The sequence below is a fragment of the Cottoperca gobio genome, chromosome 17 (genome assembly GCF_900634415.1).
Source record: "Cottoperca gobio chromosome 17, fCotGob3.1, whole genome shotgun sequence".
Taxonomy (NCBI): domain Eukaryota; kingdom Metazoa; phylum Chordata; class Actinopteri; order Perciformes; family Bovichtidae; genus Cottoperca; species Cottoperca gobio.
This window is the reverse complement of record NC_041371.1, coordinates 12,421,295-12,438,004: the sequence shown is the minus strand read 5'-3', so window position 1 is coordinate 12,438,004 and position 16,710 is coordinate 12,421,295. Positions and strand designations below refer to the sequence as shown.

Here is a 16,710-nt window from a genome sequence, read left to right as displayed (position 1 = left end):
ATATGTATTGAGGACTCAGGGCAACAGTCTTCCAAGGACTCTAAGCGTCATTAGGAGCTACAATGTAGGACATACAGTATCTATTAATATCTGACTGCCGGGTTTTTGAGTAACACATGTATTATTTATACCATACTCCATTTACACTTTCAGAATACAGGCCACACACACCTGTGAAAGGGTTCTCATTTTTTATTGTTTGATGACAATTAAGCATTTTATAAGGGGTTTAAAGTGTGTTAAATGTTAAAAACAATATATATATATATATATATATATATATATATATATTATACACACACACACACACACACACACACACACACACACACACACACACACACACACAAATTCAAAACATTTGCATTAATTTTTCCAGTCAAACCTTAGTAAGCACTTTTGGCAACAGTAACAGTTTTAAACATCTGGACAATTTTTCCCCATTATTTTTTGCAAAATTACTCAAGCTCTGTCAAATTGCTTAGGGACCACGACTCAACAACAATTTTCAAGCCCTGCTTCAAATGTTTGATCGGGTGGATTGTGATGGTCTCTGACTTGATTTTGGCTGAGATCAGCATTGTTGCATTTAAAGACATTCCTGCATAGATTTAGCTTTGTTTGGATTTGTTATTTCTGGTTGGGAAATAGGCCAAAACGTCATTTCAGTTGACTTCAAACTTTACTTTCTCTTTGTCACTCTGCCATAAAGTTATTGTATGCTTCACCTCACCAACTCAGCCATGGAACCCTGTAGCTACTTCACACTAGTGTCTTGGTGGCCTCACTCACTAATGCCATAGTCAGACAGAAAGATTCTGTGGCATAGTTTTAATTATAATTCTTTTAGGTTGACCTCACTGTACCTTGTTCTTGTATGCATCACATAACTGGCATTTTCAACAATGCCAGTTATCTGCATGCTAGTTGCTGCCAAAGAATAAGCAGATTATTTGTTGGACCTTTCACTGACACCACACCTTGATTACTCACTGGTAATCGCTCTTCAACTATCACACCACTGTGTCAGTGATGATTAAGGTATGTCATTGCTATAAATACTTAAGCAATTCCTTCTTCTTCTTCTTTTTTTTTTTTTAGATTATGTGTTGGAAGACAGACAGCTGAGTTGTGAAGAGGTCACACAGATTGTGCCCACATTGTAGGTGTTGAAATGTTGAAAACTTGTGAGAAGAGATCAATTGCACAGAGATACAGTATATCTCAAAAGTGAGTACACCCTTTAGATTTTTGCAAATATTCTGTTATATCCTTTCAGGGGATAACATTATCCTACTGAAACTTTGATATAACTTAAAGTAGTCAGTGTGCTGCTTGAATAACAGTATAGATTTATTGTCCTTTGAAAATTACTCAGTACACAGCTGTTAATGTCTAAACAGCTGGCAACAAAAGTGAGTACACCCCATAGTGAACATGTCTAAATTGTGCCCAAAGTGTCAATATTTTGTGTGACCACCATTGTTATCTAGCACTGCTTTAACCCTCCTGGGCATGGAATTCACCAGAGCTGCACAGGTTGCTTCTGGAATCTTCTTCCACTCCTCCACGACGACATCACGGAGCGCACGGATGTTGGACACCTTGCACTCCTCCACCTTCCTCTTGAGGATGCCCCACATGTGCTCAATTGGGTTTAGGTCTGGAGACATACTTGGCCAGTCCATCACCTTAACCTTCAGCTTCTTCAGCAAGGCCGTTGTCATCTTGGAGGTGTGTTTAGGGTCATTATCATGTTGGAAAACTGCCCTACGGCCCAGTTTCCGAAGAGAGGGGATCATGCTCTGCTGCAGGATGTCACAGTATATATTGGAATTCATGTGTCCCTCAATGAAATGCAGCTCCCCAGTGCCGGCAGCACTCATGCAGCCCCAGACCATGATGCTGCCACCACCATGCTTGACTGTAGGCAAAACACATTTGTCTTGGTACTCCTCACCAGGGTGCCGCCACACACGCCGGACACCATCTGACCCAAACAGGTTTATTTTGGTCTCATCAGACCACAGGACATGGTTCCAGTAACTCATGTTCTTGGATTCATTGTCTTCAGCAAACTGTTTGCGGGCTTTCTTATGCATCGGTTTCAGAAGGGGCTTCTGTCTGGGGCGACGGCCATACAAACCGATTTGATGCAGTGTGCGGCGTATGGTCTGGGCTCTGACAGGCTGACATCCCACTTCTGCAACCTCTGCAGCAATGCTGGAAGCACTCGCACGTCTATTTTTGGAAACCAACCTCTGGATATGACGCTGAGCACGTGGACTCAACTTCTTTGGTCGACCCTGGCGAGGCCTGTTCCGAGTGGAACCTGTCCTGGAAAACCGTTGTATGATCTTAGCCACTGTGCTGCAACTCATTTTCATGGTGTTGGCAATCTTCTTATAGCCAAGGCCATCTTTGTGAAGCGCAATAATCCTTTTTTTCAGCCGCTCAGAGAGTTCCTTGCCATGAGGTGCCATGTTGTCCAGCATTCAGAGAGAATTGTGCCCAAAACACCAACTTTAACAGCCCTGCTTATCATTTACACCTGAATCCTTGTAACACTAACGAGTCACATGACACCAGGGCGGGAAAACAACATCATTGGGCACAATTAGGACATGTTCACTATGGGGTGTACTCACTTTTGTTGCCAGCTGTTTAGACATTAACAGCTGTGTACTGAGTAATTTTCAAAGGACAATACATATATACTGTTATTCAAGCAGCACACTGACTACTTTAAGTTATATCAAAGTTTCAGTAGGATAATGTTATCCCCTGAAAGGATATAACAGAATATTTGCAAAAATCTAAAGGGTGTACTCACTTTTGAGATATACTGTATAACATATTCAGAATATGAGGGTTGACACTTTTGAAGCAGCATTTCCTACAGTGATTTTATTTTATTTTACAAATTTCAATGTTTGTCAATAATTGTAAATTATATTTTGTCTACAAACTGTAGCTATTCATCTGATTTCAAATAACAAGTCTTGGCTTTATTGTGACTTCATATAGATTCCAATAGGCCAAGAGAACTGAACTCTACAGGTCCTTTGTAATTAGAGCCCAATGTGTTTGCTACTCCTTCTGCCTGGCTAAACCTTAACACGCTTTGCTCTCCAGACTGGATGTCAACTCTGAATCCTAATTCCCTTAATCGTCCTCAGGTGACAAATACCTCTGGAGTAATTTGCCGTATTAAAGCCATGGCTCAGGGGTCTTGACTTGCTAGTCACAATCCCTTCAGCAACACCTCAGTGCCCTTCATTGCACAAGTCAAAACTCCTGAGTGGAGAAACTCTACCACTCTATAATTGTCCTGCTAACTCACATGCCATTCTCAATATGAGGTACTACAGTAGCAGAGCTGAATACAGCATACTGCTGAGAAGATGGTTAGTTATAACCACCCTTCTCAAACACACGTGCATAAACTCCTGCACTCAGAAAATGATTTATATGCAGCTTACATCTCCTCAATATGGTATGGAGATTTTGTTATGATTTGGAATGTGTTGATGACGGTGAGGGGTTGCGGTTTCCTGATGCTGCCGTTTTGATATTTTTTGGAGAACAAGAATAACTTTGTTAGAAAGTAGGCAATTAATGCAGTAACCCTTCTCCCGCCTCAGGAAGCCAGTTCCCTTTGAAGTTCCCCGATCCACCGAACATACAGGATATTTACTCTATACAGATTTGCTGTGTTTTGGATGGACCATGTTGAATGAAAACACGTCTCAAAGGGTCTTTGCTGCATACTTGGATTTTTGGACAACTTTGAAACTCAACTGGAATGTTTAGCTTTCCCAGACCCCGAGCTGGAACGGCCTAAAGTGATTGGCACAGGGGTCCAAAGCCACGGCAGAGAGCAGAGAGCAGAGGGTGGGCTGACAGAGATTAGAGAGAGGCTGGTGGGCAGATAGATGCAGACCTGATAAAGCAGCCTTATATCAGAGGGGTACTCATCAACAGACTGGCAGAGTAATTATGTTAACATTTCAAATAATCTGTTAAAAACTCTCTCAGAATCCAGCTCTCCTCTCATGCACTATTTCTGTCCCTAGAGCACAAGAAGGTTCGTCTCGTCTAAATGGTTATATTATCGGAGACATAGATGATATACTTGGCAGTCTACTAACCTCATAAAATCGAATCAGCCTATACCACAGTAGGAATCCAGGAGGGTTAGGTAGTACATAATCGACTCAAACACAGGATTTAGGCTGAAATCCAATAAGAGATGTTGCATAGACACAGACTCAGACAAAGTAATCAGCTTCAGACTGAGGCAACACTGGTAAGGCTGGAGTGTTTAGGGTAGGCTGGAGAAAGAGCACCTCAGGTGCTCGTCAGTTCAATAATCTGTAATATTCTTTTTACTTGAAGACGTTGTAAAAGACACTTTTATTTGTACCACCAATGGTTTCGAATGGCTTTAGTTTTACAAAAAAAATATTTAATGTGAATTTTACATTACATTGAGTAGGTAGTTGAGAGATTGACAGGAGAAGAAAAAACAGATGACAAATGATTTTTTGTGTGAATGGAGTACAGTAAGTGTAGCACCATGTGTATGCTCTCTCTGTGAGAAAGGCCAAGTTAAAAATGGAATCAAGAATAACTACAGCCAAATTAAAGAACACGTCATGCTTTGAGAGCTTGCCAAGGCTTGACACTGTGACTGGTTAAGGATGTGATAACACACTGTGTTCCCATTCCCTTGCTATTAACACATGACCCCGCTAGCCTTGTATTCATTATAAGATAATTTTTTACTAAAATATGTTAATGTCTCAATAAATCAGAGAATGGCAGTAGAGTAAGTAAGTGTTCTGTGTGTGGTATGTACACAATCAGATAAGCCCTGCTCAATCAGATAGATTTAACTGAGCTGGAAAATTGGTTGATCATATCTGAAGACATTATCGAGGAAGCTAGCTGTAGAATTAGTACGTCTGTGAGCAGCACTGCTAGCTGTCTGCTTTCTAAATGATCTATCTCCAAAAGGCTATATCGGCACCCTGTAGTAATCTCAATATGGAGCATTTGGCTGGATACCACAGTACCAAAGTGGTCATAACTCTTCAAAATAATCACAGGATAAGCAACTTCATGTCACTGATTATCTAAGTTCCCTTGATGCTGAATCTGGCATGGAGATAAAGTCACTCTATATAATGTGTGGCCCAGGGAACAAATATGTAATGCCTGTAAAGCAAATATTTTGCCTGAAATAATCCAACACAAGGACATACAGTATTAGTAAAATACTCCACAGTCATTTAATGGTCACTCAATGACACGGCTTCAACACAAACATGCAATTAATTATTTTGTACTTTAAATTAGGAATGCCTCTAAGCTATATTCTGGTATACTAGAAACTAAAACAAATTCATATTCATATTAGCTGTAAATAAATAAGAGTAATAGTAGGAATCAATTCAGGTAGGATGTTTACTTGTAGTGAGAAATATTTTTCCATTGAGCTACATTACATTTGAGCTTCCACCTCTGCTAGCTAACAGGATATTACATTGCTCTTGATTAAATCATAAAGGCACTATCACTACGTATAACACTAGATGTTTTCATTGGATACACAAATTAAAAACAGAAATATTGTAAAAAATGTCTGTACCGTAAAAGTGCAATTCTTTTTATATAGGATCATAGCCAATTGGCCAGCTCTAAAGTTCCCTGTTGCCACACTCCTGGCGCTTAGTGAGAAATCAGTTCGCCACACATGAATGAAACGCAGCACTGTATCCTAAAACAAACATCAGACTGTGAAAAGGGCTGAAGTTTTGCCACTTCAAATTTAAAGAGTTGCTTTTATTGGCATTTGATCTGAGAACTGAAGCAGAGTAGCATAATTGTGTACACACGCACATATACACCAAATCTCCCACTCAAACACCCTCTCTCATTGGTCAGTGCTTTGAAGACAAGATTGTGCTTGACCCAAAACAACCTCTCTAGGAGAAGGACAAATAAAAATAAAAATAAGATAGAAGTCCAAAATGTACTGGGGAAGGTACAGCAATGTTTGATTAGCTGTGAAGGGGAAGGGACAGCGGAGAAGCTGTGGACTGTGAATGCAGTCCAACACACCTTTTACACATACACAAATATTTATATCAATTAATAGTCCCGACCAAAAAGCCGCAGTTTGTATTTGGATCATAGCAGCCCTTTTTTTACAAAAACGTTACACAGGGTGCGTCTCAGAAATAAAATATAAAGGGTGGGGAAAACAAATTCATTAAAAAGGAAAGACTATTGCAAACCCTTTACACCACGTTGCTCACTTGCAGGTAAAATGCTCAACACCAGCTGCATTTGCAGGCTGAAATACTCATATGCAGCGTCTGTCAATGCACTATAGACTGTAAAAGCTTGTCACGCAAGCTTGTTGCTGCAGACTGCTTATATCCTCAGAAGACCAAGGTCCTTCCGCTGTCTTTAAGAGCCAACCCAAAACTACTGCTTGCAATTAAATTGACATCTTCTGTTGCTAGTAGTGACACCCTGCTAAACAAACATATCAAGTGGTTCAGATGCACCTCTAGGTATGTTTCCCACTCAGCTATCTATTGCTCTTCTCCCTGTTACAGCTTGCATACTCAGACTGAGTGATACTTAAGCTGCCACCAACCTGCAACTATTGCTGCAAGGATCTTGGTCTGTAGACACAGATAGTTGTATATTCATCTACTGGTACTTGAGTATTTGCCAGGAAAAATGCACTAGTACTAAAAGACTCACAATAAAAAGAAATGCATGTATAGGACATATACAAAAAGATTTAAAAGACTACAGTAAAAACATAACTATAATACACAATGAAAAACTAAATGTACTGTGTTCAAATATATATGAAAATTGAAATGGCCCCACATAGAAGAAACATGACATAATTTGTCAAAAGTGATGGAGTCTCCTGCTATGCTTTCAGAACAACTTTCAAGCAAAGCTAACATAGTTGAACCAAAGCCTAAACCCGCTAAAAATGCATTTTGCCTCCAAAACAGATTTGGAACCAATGTTTATTCTCATAAAATAACTTTTCCTCAGTGTGCAGGAGGAAAGCACACACCACAAAACCTTCAAGGCATTTGAAGCGGCTTTCAAGCATCGCACTGACAAAAATCTGACAAGACAAAAAACTCAATCGGGAACCATGTCAGCAGAGGTGCTAAACAACTCTATAGGCATGTTGTGGTTCCTGAGCTCAAGTGCATGTACACTTATGTGCCTTTGTCACCCCAAGTATCTAAAGACTCATGGTCAAAAGAGTTGGTGGTGGCCGACTCCTACAAGTCAATCTGAAGATGTCAAATCATTCACTCCTTCTATTGTGGAAACAATATTGTAGCCTCTTTAGCCACCAGAGATTAAACCCAACATGAGACCTCTCAGCAGCTTGTAAAGTCTGCAGGGCAGCTTCTCCACCAAAGAAACATTGCAACATAACTGTTTAATGTCTCCAAACAGCTTGTATGCTAAGCAGCTGGTGGCATGTGAAGCTGGCCATGTGAAATTGTGGAGAGGCTCTAATGCTTTAAACCAAGATGGACCAGATGTTACCTATAGATCTATAGATAGATAGAGAGAGAGAGAGAGAGAGAGAGCGAGAGAGAGAGAGAGAGAGAGAGAGAGAATCGATGATAGATAGATTATAGAGAGAGGATATATATATATCTATAATATAATATATATATATATATATATAATATATATATATATATATATATATATTATATATAGAGAGAGGAGAGAGAGAGAGAGAGAGAGAGAGTGAGAGAGAGAGCAGGAGAGATGAGAGAGAGAGGAGAGGAGAGGAAGAGAGAGATAGATAGATAGAAGATAAATTCAGGAATATACTGGGTGATTTAAACATGTAACGTTACATATACTAATAGACATGTTTTTTTAAGGTGTTCCTTAAGTACAACTATGGACCGATACGATGTCTGGAATCAATTAAAAGTGACTGACTGACACTTTAATTACTTTAAGATAATTACAGATATTGTTTAGAATACATAACCAATAGCTTCCCCCGCAGCAGACAGATACTTTATAGTCAAACTCTTTAAAAAAAGGTCTCCTCAACTAACATAACTAAGATGAGGAAAGACAATATGACAAAAGTGAAACCAGAAAGAAATATCCTTTCTGTATCTCAGCCTTTCAATCTCTTGCTGCTGTCACTTGAGTGGGCTTACTTTTGCTTTTAGGGAGACCACTCACAGTGGGTGTGTACTGACCCACGTGTGCTTTTGACAGAAGCACAGAATAGTAAAAAGCATTGGAAATGATGTTAAAGGCTTTTTCTTCTCTTTTCTTTTTAATATATAAGCATTCATAACTATTTAAGACATTTTCACATGGTGTTTGCTGAAATAGCTACAATTGAAGTGTAAGCTAAATGTGTTACTTCTGTCTGCAGATCAATTAAACAACTATGACTGCGTATCTATTAACACACTCTATGATGTTTGCAGTACGCTTTAACCAAAGTGCTCTTCACCATGGAGGTGCCTAACCCACTGGCTCACCTGTGCCAGGTGTCTTCGGTACGCGGTGCAGCGGCCCGACCTGCCGCAGCTGGAAAGCGATCCTCACTTCATGACAGCTGTACGCGTCCACGTCGATCACATTCACCGCAAATATGACCGCTGACAAAATCCAAAATGATCCGCAAGAGTTTACGCGTGGGCATATTCCTCGGGACATTGCCGCATCTCACACCAGGTATCCTTGTGGATAGCCTTCTGTAGCCTGGCTGCAAACTGTGTCACAGTGTTGAAAATAGACGGCACTCAAGTACAATGAAGCGACGATGAGTTTAAACATCTAACAAACGTTTCCGTCTGATTTTCACATTATTGGTTGGGATGAGTGTGAGTGCCTCACAGCAGAGGTTTAGGGTCTTCTCTTGGACAGAGGAAGAGTGGTGTGAGCTAAAGCCAGTCTGTCCCGCGCTCAACACTTTGCAGTGGTCGGCTGTCTGCATGCCTGTTTCCAAAGCCATGCGCACACTCCCCTCCCTTTCTGTTTACTTCAGCTAAGTGCCCCAACTAAAACTCACTACAATATCCCTATAGGGAATTGCAGTGTCAGTAGCCTTAAAACAACCTTTTTAATCCCTACAACTAAACAATTTCCCATGGTATTATTAAAAGAAACAAAAAGGTTCCTTATATATTGGCAACTGTGTTACAACTGAACATAAAACAGATTACACAAATATTATCATATCAAAAACTACACCTTTCCCCTAAATATATTTTTTGTTTGTTTCTGTAACACAACCAAAAATAATTCCAATGTTACAACTAAGGGAGATAAACAGTCACTGCTAAAGTAAGGGACCATGTTAAACATTTTGAAAGGGCACTAAATTGCTATCTGGTTCTAAGGAAAAAAAAGTCAAAGCAGGCCAATATACTTTTATCTCTTCAAGACATATAATAATATATTTGAGGGGTAGGGATATGGTAAAACAGGACAGGATATTGTATTTAGTTTTCAGAGTATGGTGATTGTTGAGTTGCAACTGATTCTCCCTGCAACATGGAGAATCCTGGGTTTACTGTTGCTGAAGCTGTATAGCAATGCTTGTTATTTGATTCACATTGCTGCCATCTACTGGCCAAAATGTTGTATGTAATGCACAAAACATGATTATTGTCCAGACTGATTTGCCTGTCACAGTAATTCCTCATTGTAAGCCTTGCAGCCTTTGATATCAAGTTTTACTTGTAAGTATGTTTATGGTGAATCCCGTAAGAGGTCTTGGAGAGCTATAATGAAAATCAAAATGATGTGTTTTTTAGTTTTGGTGTTCAATAATTTAGATTAATTTAAGATTCAAAATGTAGTCAATAAGACCAAGACGGGAGGGCATTGTAGGGCATGCACTTTGTGAGAAATCACACCTGCAGATTGAGACTATAGCAGACATACAACTAACCAAACACATCATTAAAAAATGTAATTGGCCTACAACTCCGCAGTATTTTCCAGCAAATGACAGTTTTCTCGTTTAGGACCATAATAGGTGTATAACACATTTAAGTGTTTTGCATTCATTTTGAACGTTTGTCACCACTTCTCCTTTTAATCAATTAATGTTAAATACTACCTTCTCCTGGACAGACACGGTACTACATCAGGTTTATACATGTACTGTAATAGAACTTTTTCACAGCAGAAGTTTTGACTAGTCACAGTTGGTAGTATTTAATAACAGTTATAATGGCTGCAGGAACTGGTATTGTGCATGCTGGCTCACTGGAATCGCTTACTGATTGGGGATGCAGCCTTTTGCAATTATGCACCAAAGCTATGGAACACTTTGCCTGCAGACATTAGGGAGGCAAGCTCGCTCAATATCTTCAAAAGTAAGCTAAAAACATATCTTTTTACTTTAGCCTTTTAATAGTGATATTTTATATCTCTTTACTTTAGCCTTTTAATGGTGCCACTTTAAACTAATTTAAATGATTTCATAAATTCATGCCTGGTTTAACATTGAATGTGTAAAAGTAACTGAGATGAATTTCAGAGTGTGCATTTTTGAAAAGCCTGAGATCAAATAGACTGTTTTACCACAGGAAAAAGAGAAAGTGTATTGGAGAAAAACTGGCTTTAACTGAAGGGAGCAAACCAGTTGAAGGGCTACAGGGGCGCATTGTTGATCTCATGCTTTCAAAATATGACTCTGACAGTTTAAAACATTTACAAGAATGGTGTGATGAATGTGATTTCCCGGCAGGAGGGTCGTTAAGTACGGCACAGATACGGAAACTAGGCATGAATTCCAATGTTATTTTATACTATTTTAATTCTGCTATTTTATCTGCTATTTTTATAATGGTACATCAGACTCATTTACATCAACACTGTGATTATTGTACTGTAAATGCTCTTATTATGTCTAATCTTGTACTAATTGTTATGTTTTTGCTGTGAAGCACTTTGGGCTGCAATTATTGTATGAAAGGTGCTATACAAATAAAGCTTATTATTATTAAAGCTTATTATTACTGGGACACCTAATATAACTGAACCATCTTTAAAGTTAACAATTTCACCTGAGTTTTCTCCTGCTATGACAAGTCAAAATGTCTGCTGTGAAAAGGCTCTATAGTCTAGAAACAATTTTGCAACCTGCTTTTTTCCAAATTTGCTACATAAATAAAGCATTGAGTTGACATTAAGTTGTATTAAGTTATTATCTAAATGGGATGGGGCCAAGTGGACTGCCTTCCGTAGTTCCTACCTACAGGCAACTGCTTGGACAAAGAACCACCCATCCCAAGGCCTTCATAACATACAAACAGCTGCTGCCACAATATGCGTTATATAACTTTAACAACACGAAAGCTCTTCTTCAAGTGGTTAAGAAGCAAAAGCAACCAGGCTATATGAGGGGTAAGGTCACACAGTGACTCCACAACAATCAGAATTACCACAAAACAACAAACAAGGCATGAAGGGTCACCAGAGCTCACTCTGCACATGCAGCAGTGAAGATAAAGTCTGAGTTTACAGGTAGCCTCATCAGGTTTGTCTAATCCAAGGGTTTAAACCATGCTGCCTGAGAACAGGCAAGTCTTGCTAGGGCATGTGTAATACCTACAACATAGACTTAGGTCTTTAAACCTAGATGTGAAACAAGATGTGAATTTCATAGTAAAGACTGAAAGGCCTTTATTCAGCTGAGTCTGTAATAACTTATGTAAGTACTACAGAGATGGAGCAATGCTTTGCAGTTTCCTTACTGTACTGCCTGCACACATTGGCCAAGAGCTTCTATATGCACATATAAAGCATTCCAGTAGAGGATGCTCTTGAGTTAGGTATAGTGTGAATGTTGTCCTAATCACTGGTGTTATTCTGATTTACACTGATTATTGTACTGCAGAGGTCAAACAAAGCATGAGAAAGCCATGTGATTCCTTATGCCAGAGCATTTTACCTCAACAACTGGTGAGCAAGTGGTAGAACCACAAGGGGCAGTTAATTAAACTATTATGAGGCAAACAGGTCTACCTCCTGCTCGATCTTTCCCAGATGATACTACCTCCAGGCCTCAACCTCCACTTACCTGAAGCAGGCCATCAGCAAAAAGCTATAACACATTGAAGTGCTAAAGTTGCATGCAGTACACCATGCTCTCAGATTTTCTTCCATTCCTAGAAGGCAAATATGTTCTTAATTAGTCTCAACACTTCAACAATTGTTAATGTTTTATGAACAATGAACAAATCCAGTGAATGATCAAGATCTAGGCAGTTTCAGCAGAACCTGAAGCTTGGAGGTCATCATCAGAACTCACTATTGTGTCCAATAATCATCTGTCAAAATAGTTGCTGCTTGAACTGAGATGGTTCATACTGGTAAGGAGTATATGCATTTTCATAGGGGAGTTTAACCGTTTCTATATGCAATTTTTACATAGGAGTATTGTTAATGTATTACAACGTACAATATATTATTCAATGCAAAATACATTTTGTTTGAACTTCGGGAGCAAAAAGTTAGAAATTATATAATGGTAGTCTACAAAGTGCAAAACACCTGTGCCGTGGTTTTTCGTTTATATTATTGACATAGTTCAACAAGGTTAGTTAGCATAACACACAGACCAGTGTAGGCTATAGTTACACATAACTAGTCAGTCTAATAAGAGTCAATGCTTAAAAAAAACTTTTAAAAAGTAAACTAGCCAGTGTAGGCTATCTGACAAAGTGATAACCGTTAACTTAGCTTACCTGAGATAAACTGCTTGGAGCAAAGGTAAAACGTTTGAACGACATCATGCTACGTAACAGTAGGCTAGCAATCTTTTTTCCACTAAAACTATCGAATTTGGAGATTTTAAAAATACTGACAGAATACACCATCACTTGAGCCTATAGACCCTGGTAACTTGTCACTATAGATAACCTACTGACGAGAGGTAGCTAGTTAGCTAACTCGCTAAAAGGTAAGCTAACTAAGTAGCTAGCCCGTTTGTTGTCATGCATACTATTCTCATTAAATACAGTTCCAGCTACAGGTGTTGCCAATGTACCTTAATGAGTATCCGAAATTAAGAAAGGTGAACGGGGGGGGGGTTCATGCAAAAACGTGTGCTGTACACTAGTGTCCAGTTAAAAATGTGTAATGCAGCTATCATCAACGTTTTAAATACCTGTGCTTTTCCTGTTATGACATGTCACAGTGTAGTGTCTGCAGTGAAAAAAGTCATCATTAGTTATTACAGTAGTCTAAACAGTAAATTGTCCAATTGTTCATAGTTAGTATTAGCGTAACTTTGAAATCACAAATGAAACAGCAATAACCAATATCAATAGCCACAATTATATATGTGTTGAGGCAAATATTCGTTATACAGTAGCCTACAGTGTGTGCACGTTTTAGGATATGATTGGCCATTCTTATATAACAGAAAATTGCAATGTTTTCCTTCTTTCTTTCTTTTTTTACTGTGTATGATTTTTTTAAATCCAAATTAGGCGCCCAGACTAAATGGGGTGTCCAATGCTCCTGAGAATTTTTGTTTTGAATTTGAGGATTCTGATTGCATTTTATCATATTTTTGCAATCAGGACCTATCACTTTCATATCTGGATCCTCTTGGACTATTTCAGAAGAAGTACAAAAAAAAACCAGTGAGATCTTTATTTCTACAGAGAGATGTACAGAGTACATCGGACACTCCTGATGCTGCTGCTTCTGGTAAGAACTTATTATTTATACCATGTGAGGGAAGAGAAATTATATGTTTTAAAACTTGGTCAGCAGATGGCGCCAATAACCCTTATTTTCAGAGTCATCGCTCAGACACCCTTGATGCTAATGTTTGCAGGTTAAGTTTTCTGAAGTACCATAACATAGTTCAAAATAAGGTCAGTAGGAGGTGACAAGGACAACATGTTTTCTGTCATTTTAACCTGTATGAGGTGACAGAAAGTCACTATTTTCTTTACGGCCAGTACAAACCTTATTTGAAAGCTCTCATTTTGAACTAAAATAATCTCCTGTATCCCTAGTTAGTAGCTGGCAGCCGTAGGTCATCAGTCACACATAGCATTTACAGAAAAGAGGACATTTGTTCACTCAGCATCAATTTGTTATCCCTGAAGAACAATATCTATCCATAATCAGAAAGTCTGCAATGCATTCTCTTGCTGAACTTCTTTTAACCTGATGGCCATGAACCTAACTGTGTTGTGACGCTAATTAAGCCCATCCAATCCTTTAACTTGGTCTACAAAAGGATGAGGTGGCTGCAGTCGTCATGGCAGGGGATCTCTCATTCTGTGTCCTCATGCTGTGTCTGACTCCAGTAGTTAGTAAACAATCTCTGGGGACTTTAGCCCATCAGTTCTAGGCCCTCTAAACTGGGTATTTAAGGGGTTTACAGGGGGTTAAACCCCCAAGATTGGAGCCCTCACCCGCCTGTTTGAGAGATTACGCTCTTCAGTCTCCCATTTTCACCTCTTTGTTTTGGTGGAACAGCGGGAAGTCTGGAGGGTGGTTGTTAGAGACATGCCTCAGCTTGACATCTCTGGAGGGAGGAAGTGGTGATAAATGAGTTTGGGGAAGCTTGATTAAATAGAACATTACCACATGCTGTTTAGCTGAATTCTAAGAAACATGTGGATAATATTTTGGGAAAAACCTTCCTAAGTAATGGAGCACCTTGTATTCAGAACATCCACAAAATGGTATGCATTGAGAACATAAAGTGTGTGCAAGCATACATGTAACATGGAGTGGTCAAATGTCTGCACACTGTTGTCCAGAGCAGGAACCTTATGCTCCATTTCTCTCAGCTAAAGATGGGAATAGTGGAAGTAAGCCGTGCTGCATCTTTAATGAGAGTCTGACATCTTCAGGCTCACTATCTGTCCTGCTATTGCCTTCTTCATCCTCACCTGCATTACACTCCAAGAGACGGAAAACAGAGAATGCCACCAATCCTCACAGACAGTCCCCCCCCCCCCCCACACCCTCCTTAGAAACAGATGCCATTTACAGTAGCACCATGTAGGTGCCAATCCCTAACAGCAAGAAATTGCACTTAATAAAGCCTTGTAAAGCAGAGTCCTTGCTCTGACTCTATTTCCTCAGTGGGATTTAATTGATTGGCTTAATGGTTTTCATAGACTCTTCATTAGCCTGTTACAGCAGTGGATCAATACAACATCATTACGTGCATGATTGAACCAAGTACCAGCCATCCGCTGCAGGGCCCATTGGTTTGTATGTGTAAGCATTCAATTAATGTGACAATGGCCCACTACATACATGAACTGGTAAGGTTATGTTACTTTGACAATAACTTAAAAGACTGATTGACATAGTGCATGTTATTGGCTTGATATTAGAGGTATTTAACCAAAACATTGATCAGATGTATTAGGATCAGCACCCAGCCAAAATGAGCTAACAAACAAATAATATATATTGTTGAGCCAAAATGCAATGTGCCAGTACTTAACATACAGTATGTTCCCTAATGCTATGGGCCTTAGATGGTCACTAGAAGGTGAGAGGCTTGGCTCTAAGTTACTATTGGCCTTTCGCAGCCCATATAATCATATCAAATGTCTTACTCTGATTTGTATCATCCCACAATCGGTTTAATCAGCTTTAATAAACATAAAAAATACAGACTGACCCCTTCCCCACTTCCTACCTTGCTACTTACTACATATCTGTGAAGTTTTGTGACTGCATCTTGCAATTGCGACACAATCTCGTTGATAAACATCTGTCCACAGACAGACAGACTGACTGACTGACAGACAAACATATAAACACCTGGCAAAATACACAAAACCGACTCTGGTAGTTCCCGCTACAGTAGGTGTCTCCATGACCACATTTTGCCATTATGACACACACAGACACACGATGTGAAAACAATACCAGTGTCGCTCTCTTGGCTGGGAACAATAATTTCATTATCAAACTCAATCTACAAATTAATTTGAATACAGCAAAACATGCTTTCAGTAATGTATTCAGGCAGCTTGAATGCCTTTCTCTTTGTATGCAAGTCTTTATGTGTCTGTAAGCGTGTGTGAACTGAAAAGTTGCAGCCATTGTATCTTATTTCACCTCCTATTCTGTCCCTTAGGGAACGTCCTCCACTGTTCACGAAACAAAAGTACTGTTGTGCACATAGGTGGAAACATTTGTTTAACCCATTCACCCCTGAGATTTCCTCACTTTTTGTGCTCATTGAAGTGAGTAGGATCTAAATACTTCCTTTGAGCTTGTACACATGGGCCATGCACTGAGGTCAAACCGGTCCCCTTGTGTATGTGCATGTGCATGGGTGCGTGTGCTGAGTTGGTCTGGATGGAGTGACTTGCTTTGTGCGTGACCAGTCGACCAAATCCCTCACAATAGGCAAAAAAAGGGGGTGACTACCTTTTTGACAGAGCATTTTATCTCAGTGAGATCATAGCAATTGTCTATTTATGGCATGTGGCATGCTTTTATGAGAGAAGTGTTTGAACTGGATGCAGAGAAATACTGTTTAATTTCACCCTATTTTACCTTTCCTATCCTCACTCCAAAACAGCTGCCTCTTTTGATAATAATATGCAATCCAGCACAGTGGTTCACACCTAGCCCTGCTGAACTCAATAGTGTGTTGTTGCT

The 16,710-nt window shown here is 39.4% G+C and overlaps 1 protein-coding gene across 3 annotated transcripts in view; it reads right to left on the bottom strand.

Annotated features, from left to right (window-relative positions):
- Positions 1-8,996, bottom strand: part of gpc5c (glypican 5c) — a 106,556-nt gene extending 97,560 nt beyond the window's left edge. For all 3 annotated transcript variants that reach the window (XM_029454136.1, XM_029454137.1, XM_029454138.1), the window contains exon 1: positions 8,577-8,996. In XM_029454136.1, the coding sequence (XP_029309996.1) occupies positions 8,577-8,754 (178 nt within the window). In that variant the 5' untranslated portion in view covers positions 8,755-8,996. The remainder of the gene's footprint in view (positions 1-8,576) is intronic.
- Positions 8,997-16,710: the final 7,714 nt, after the last annotated feature.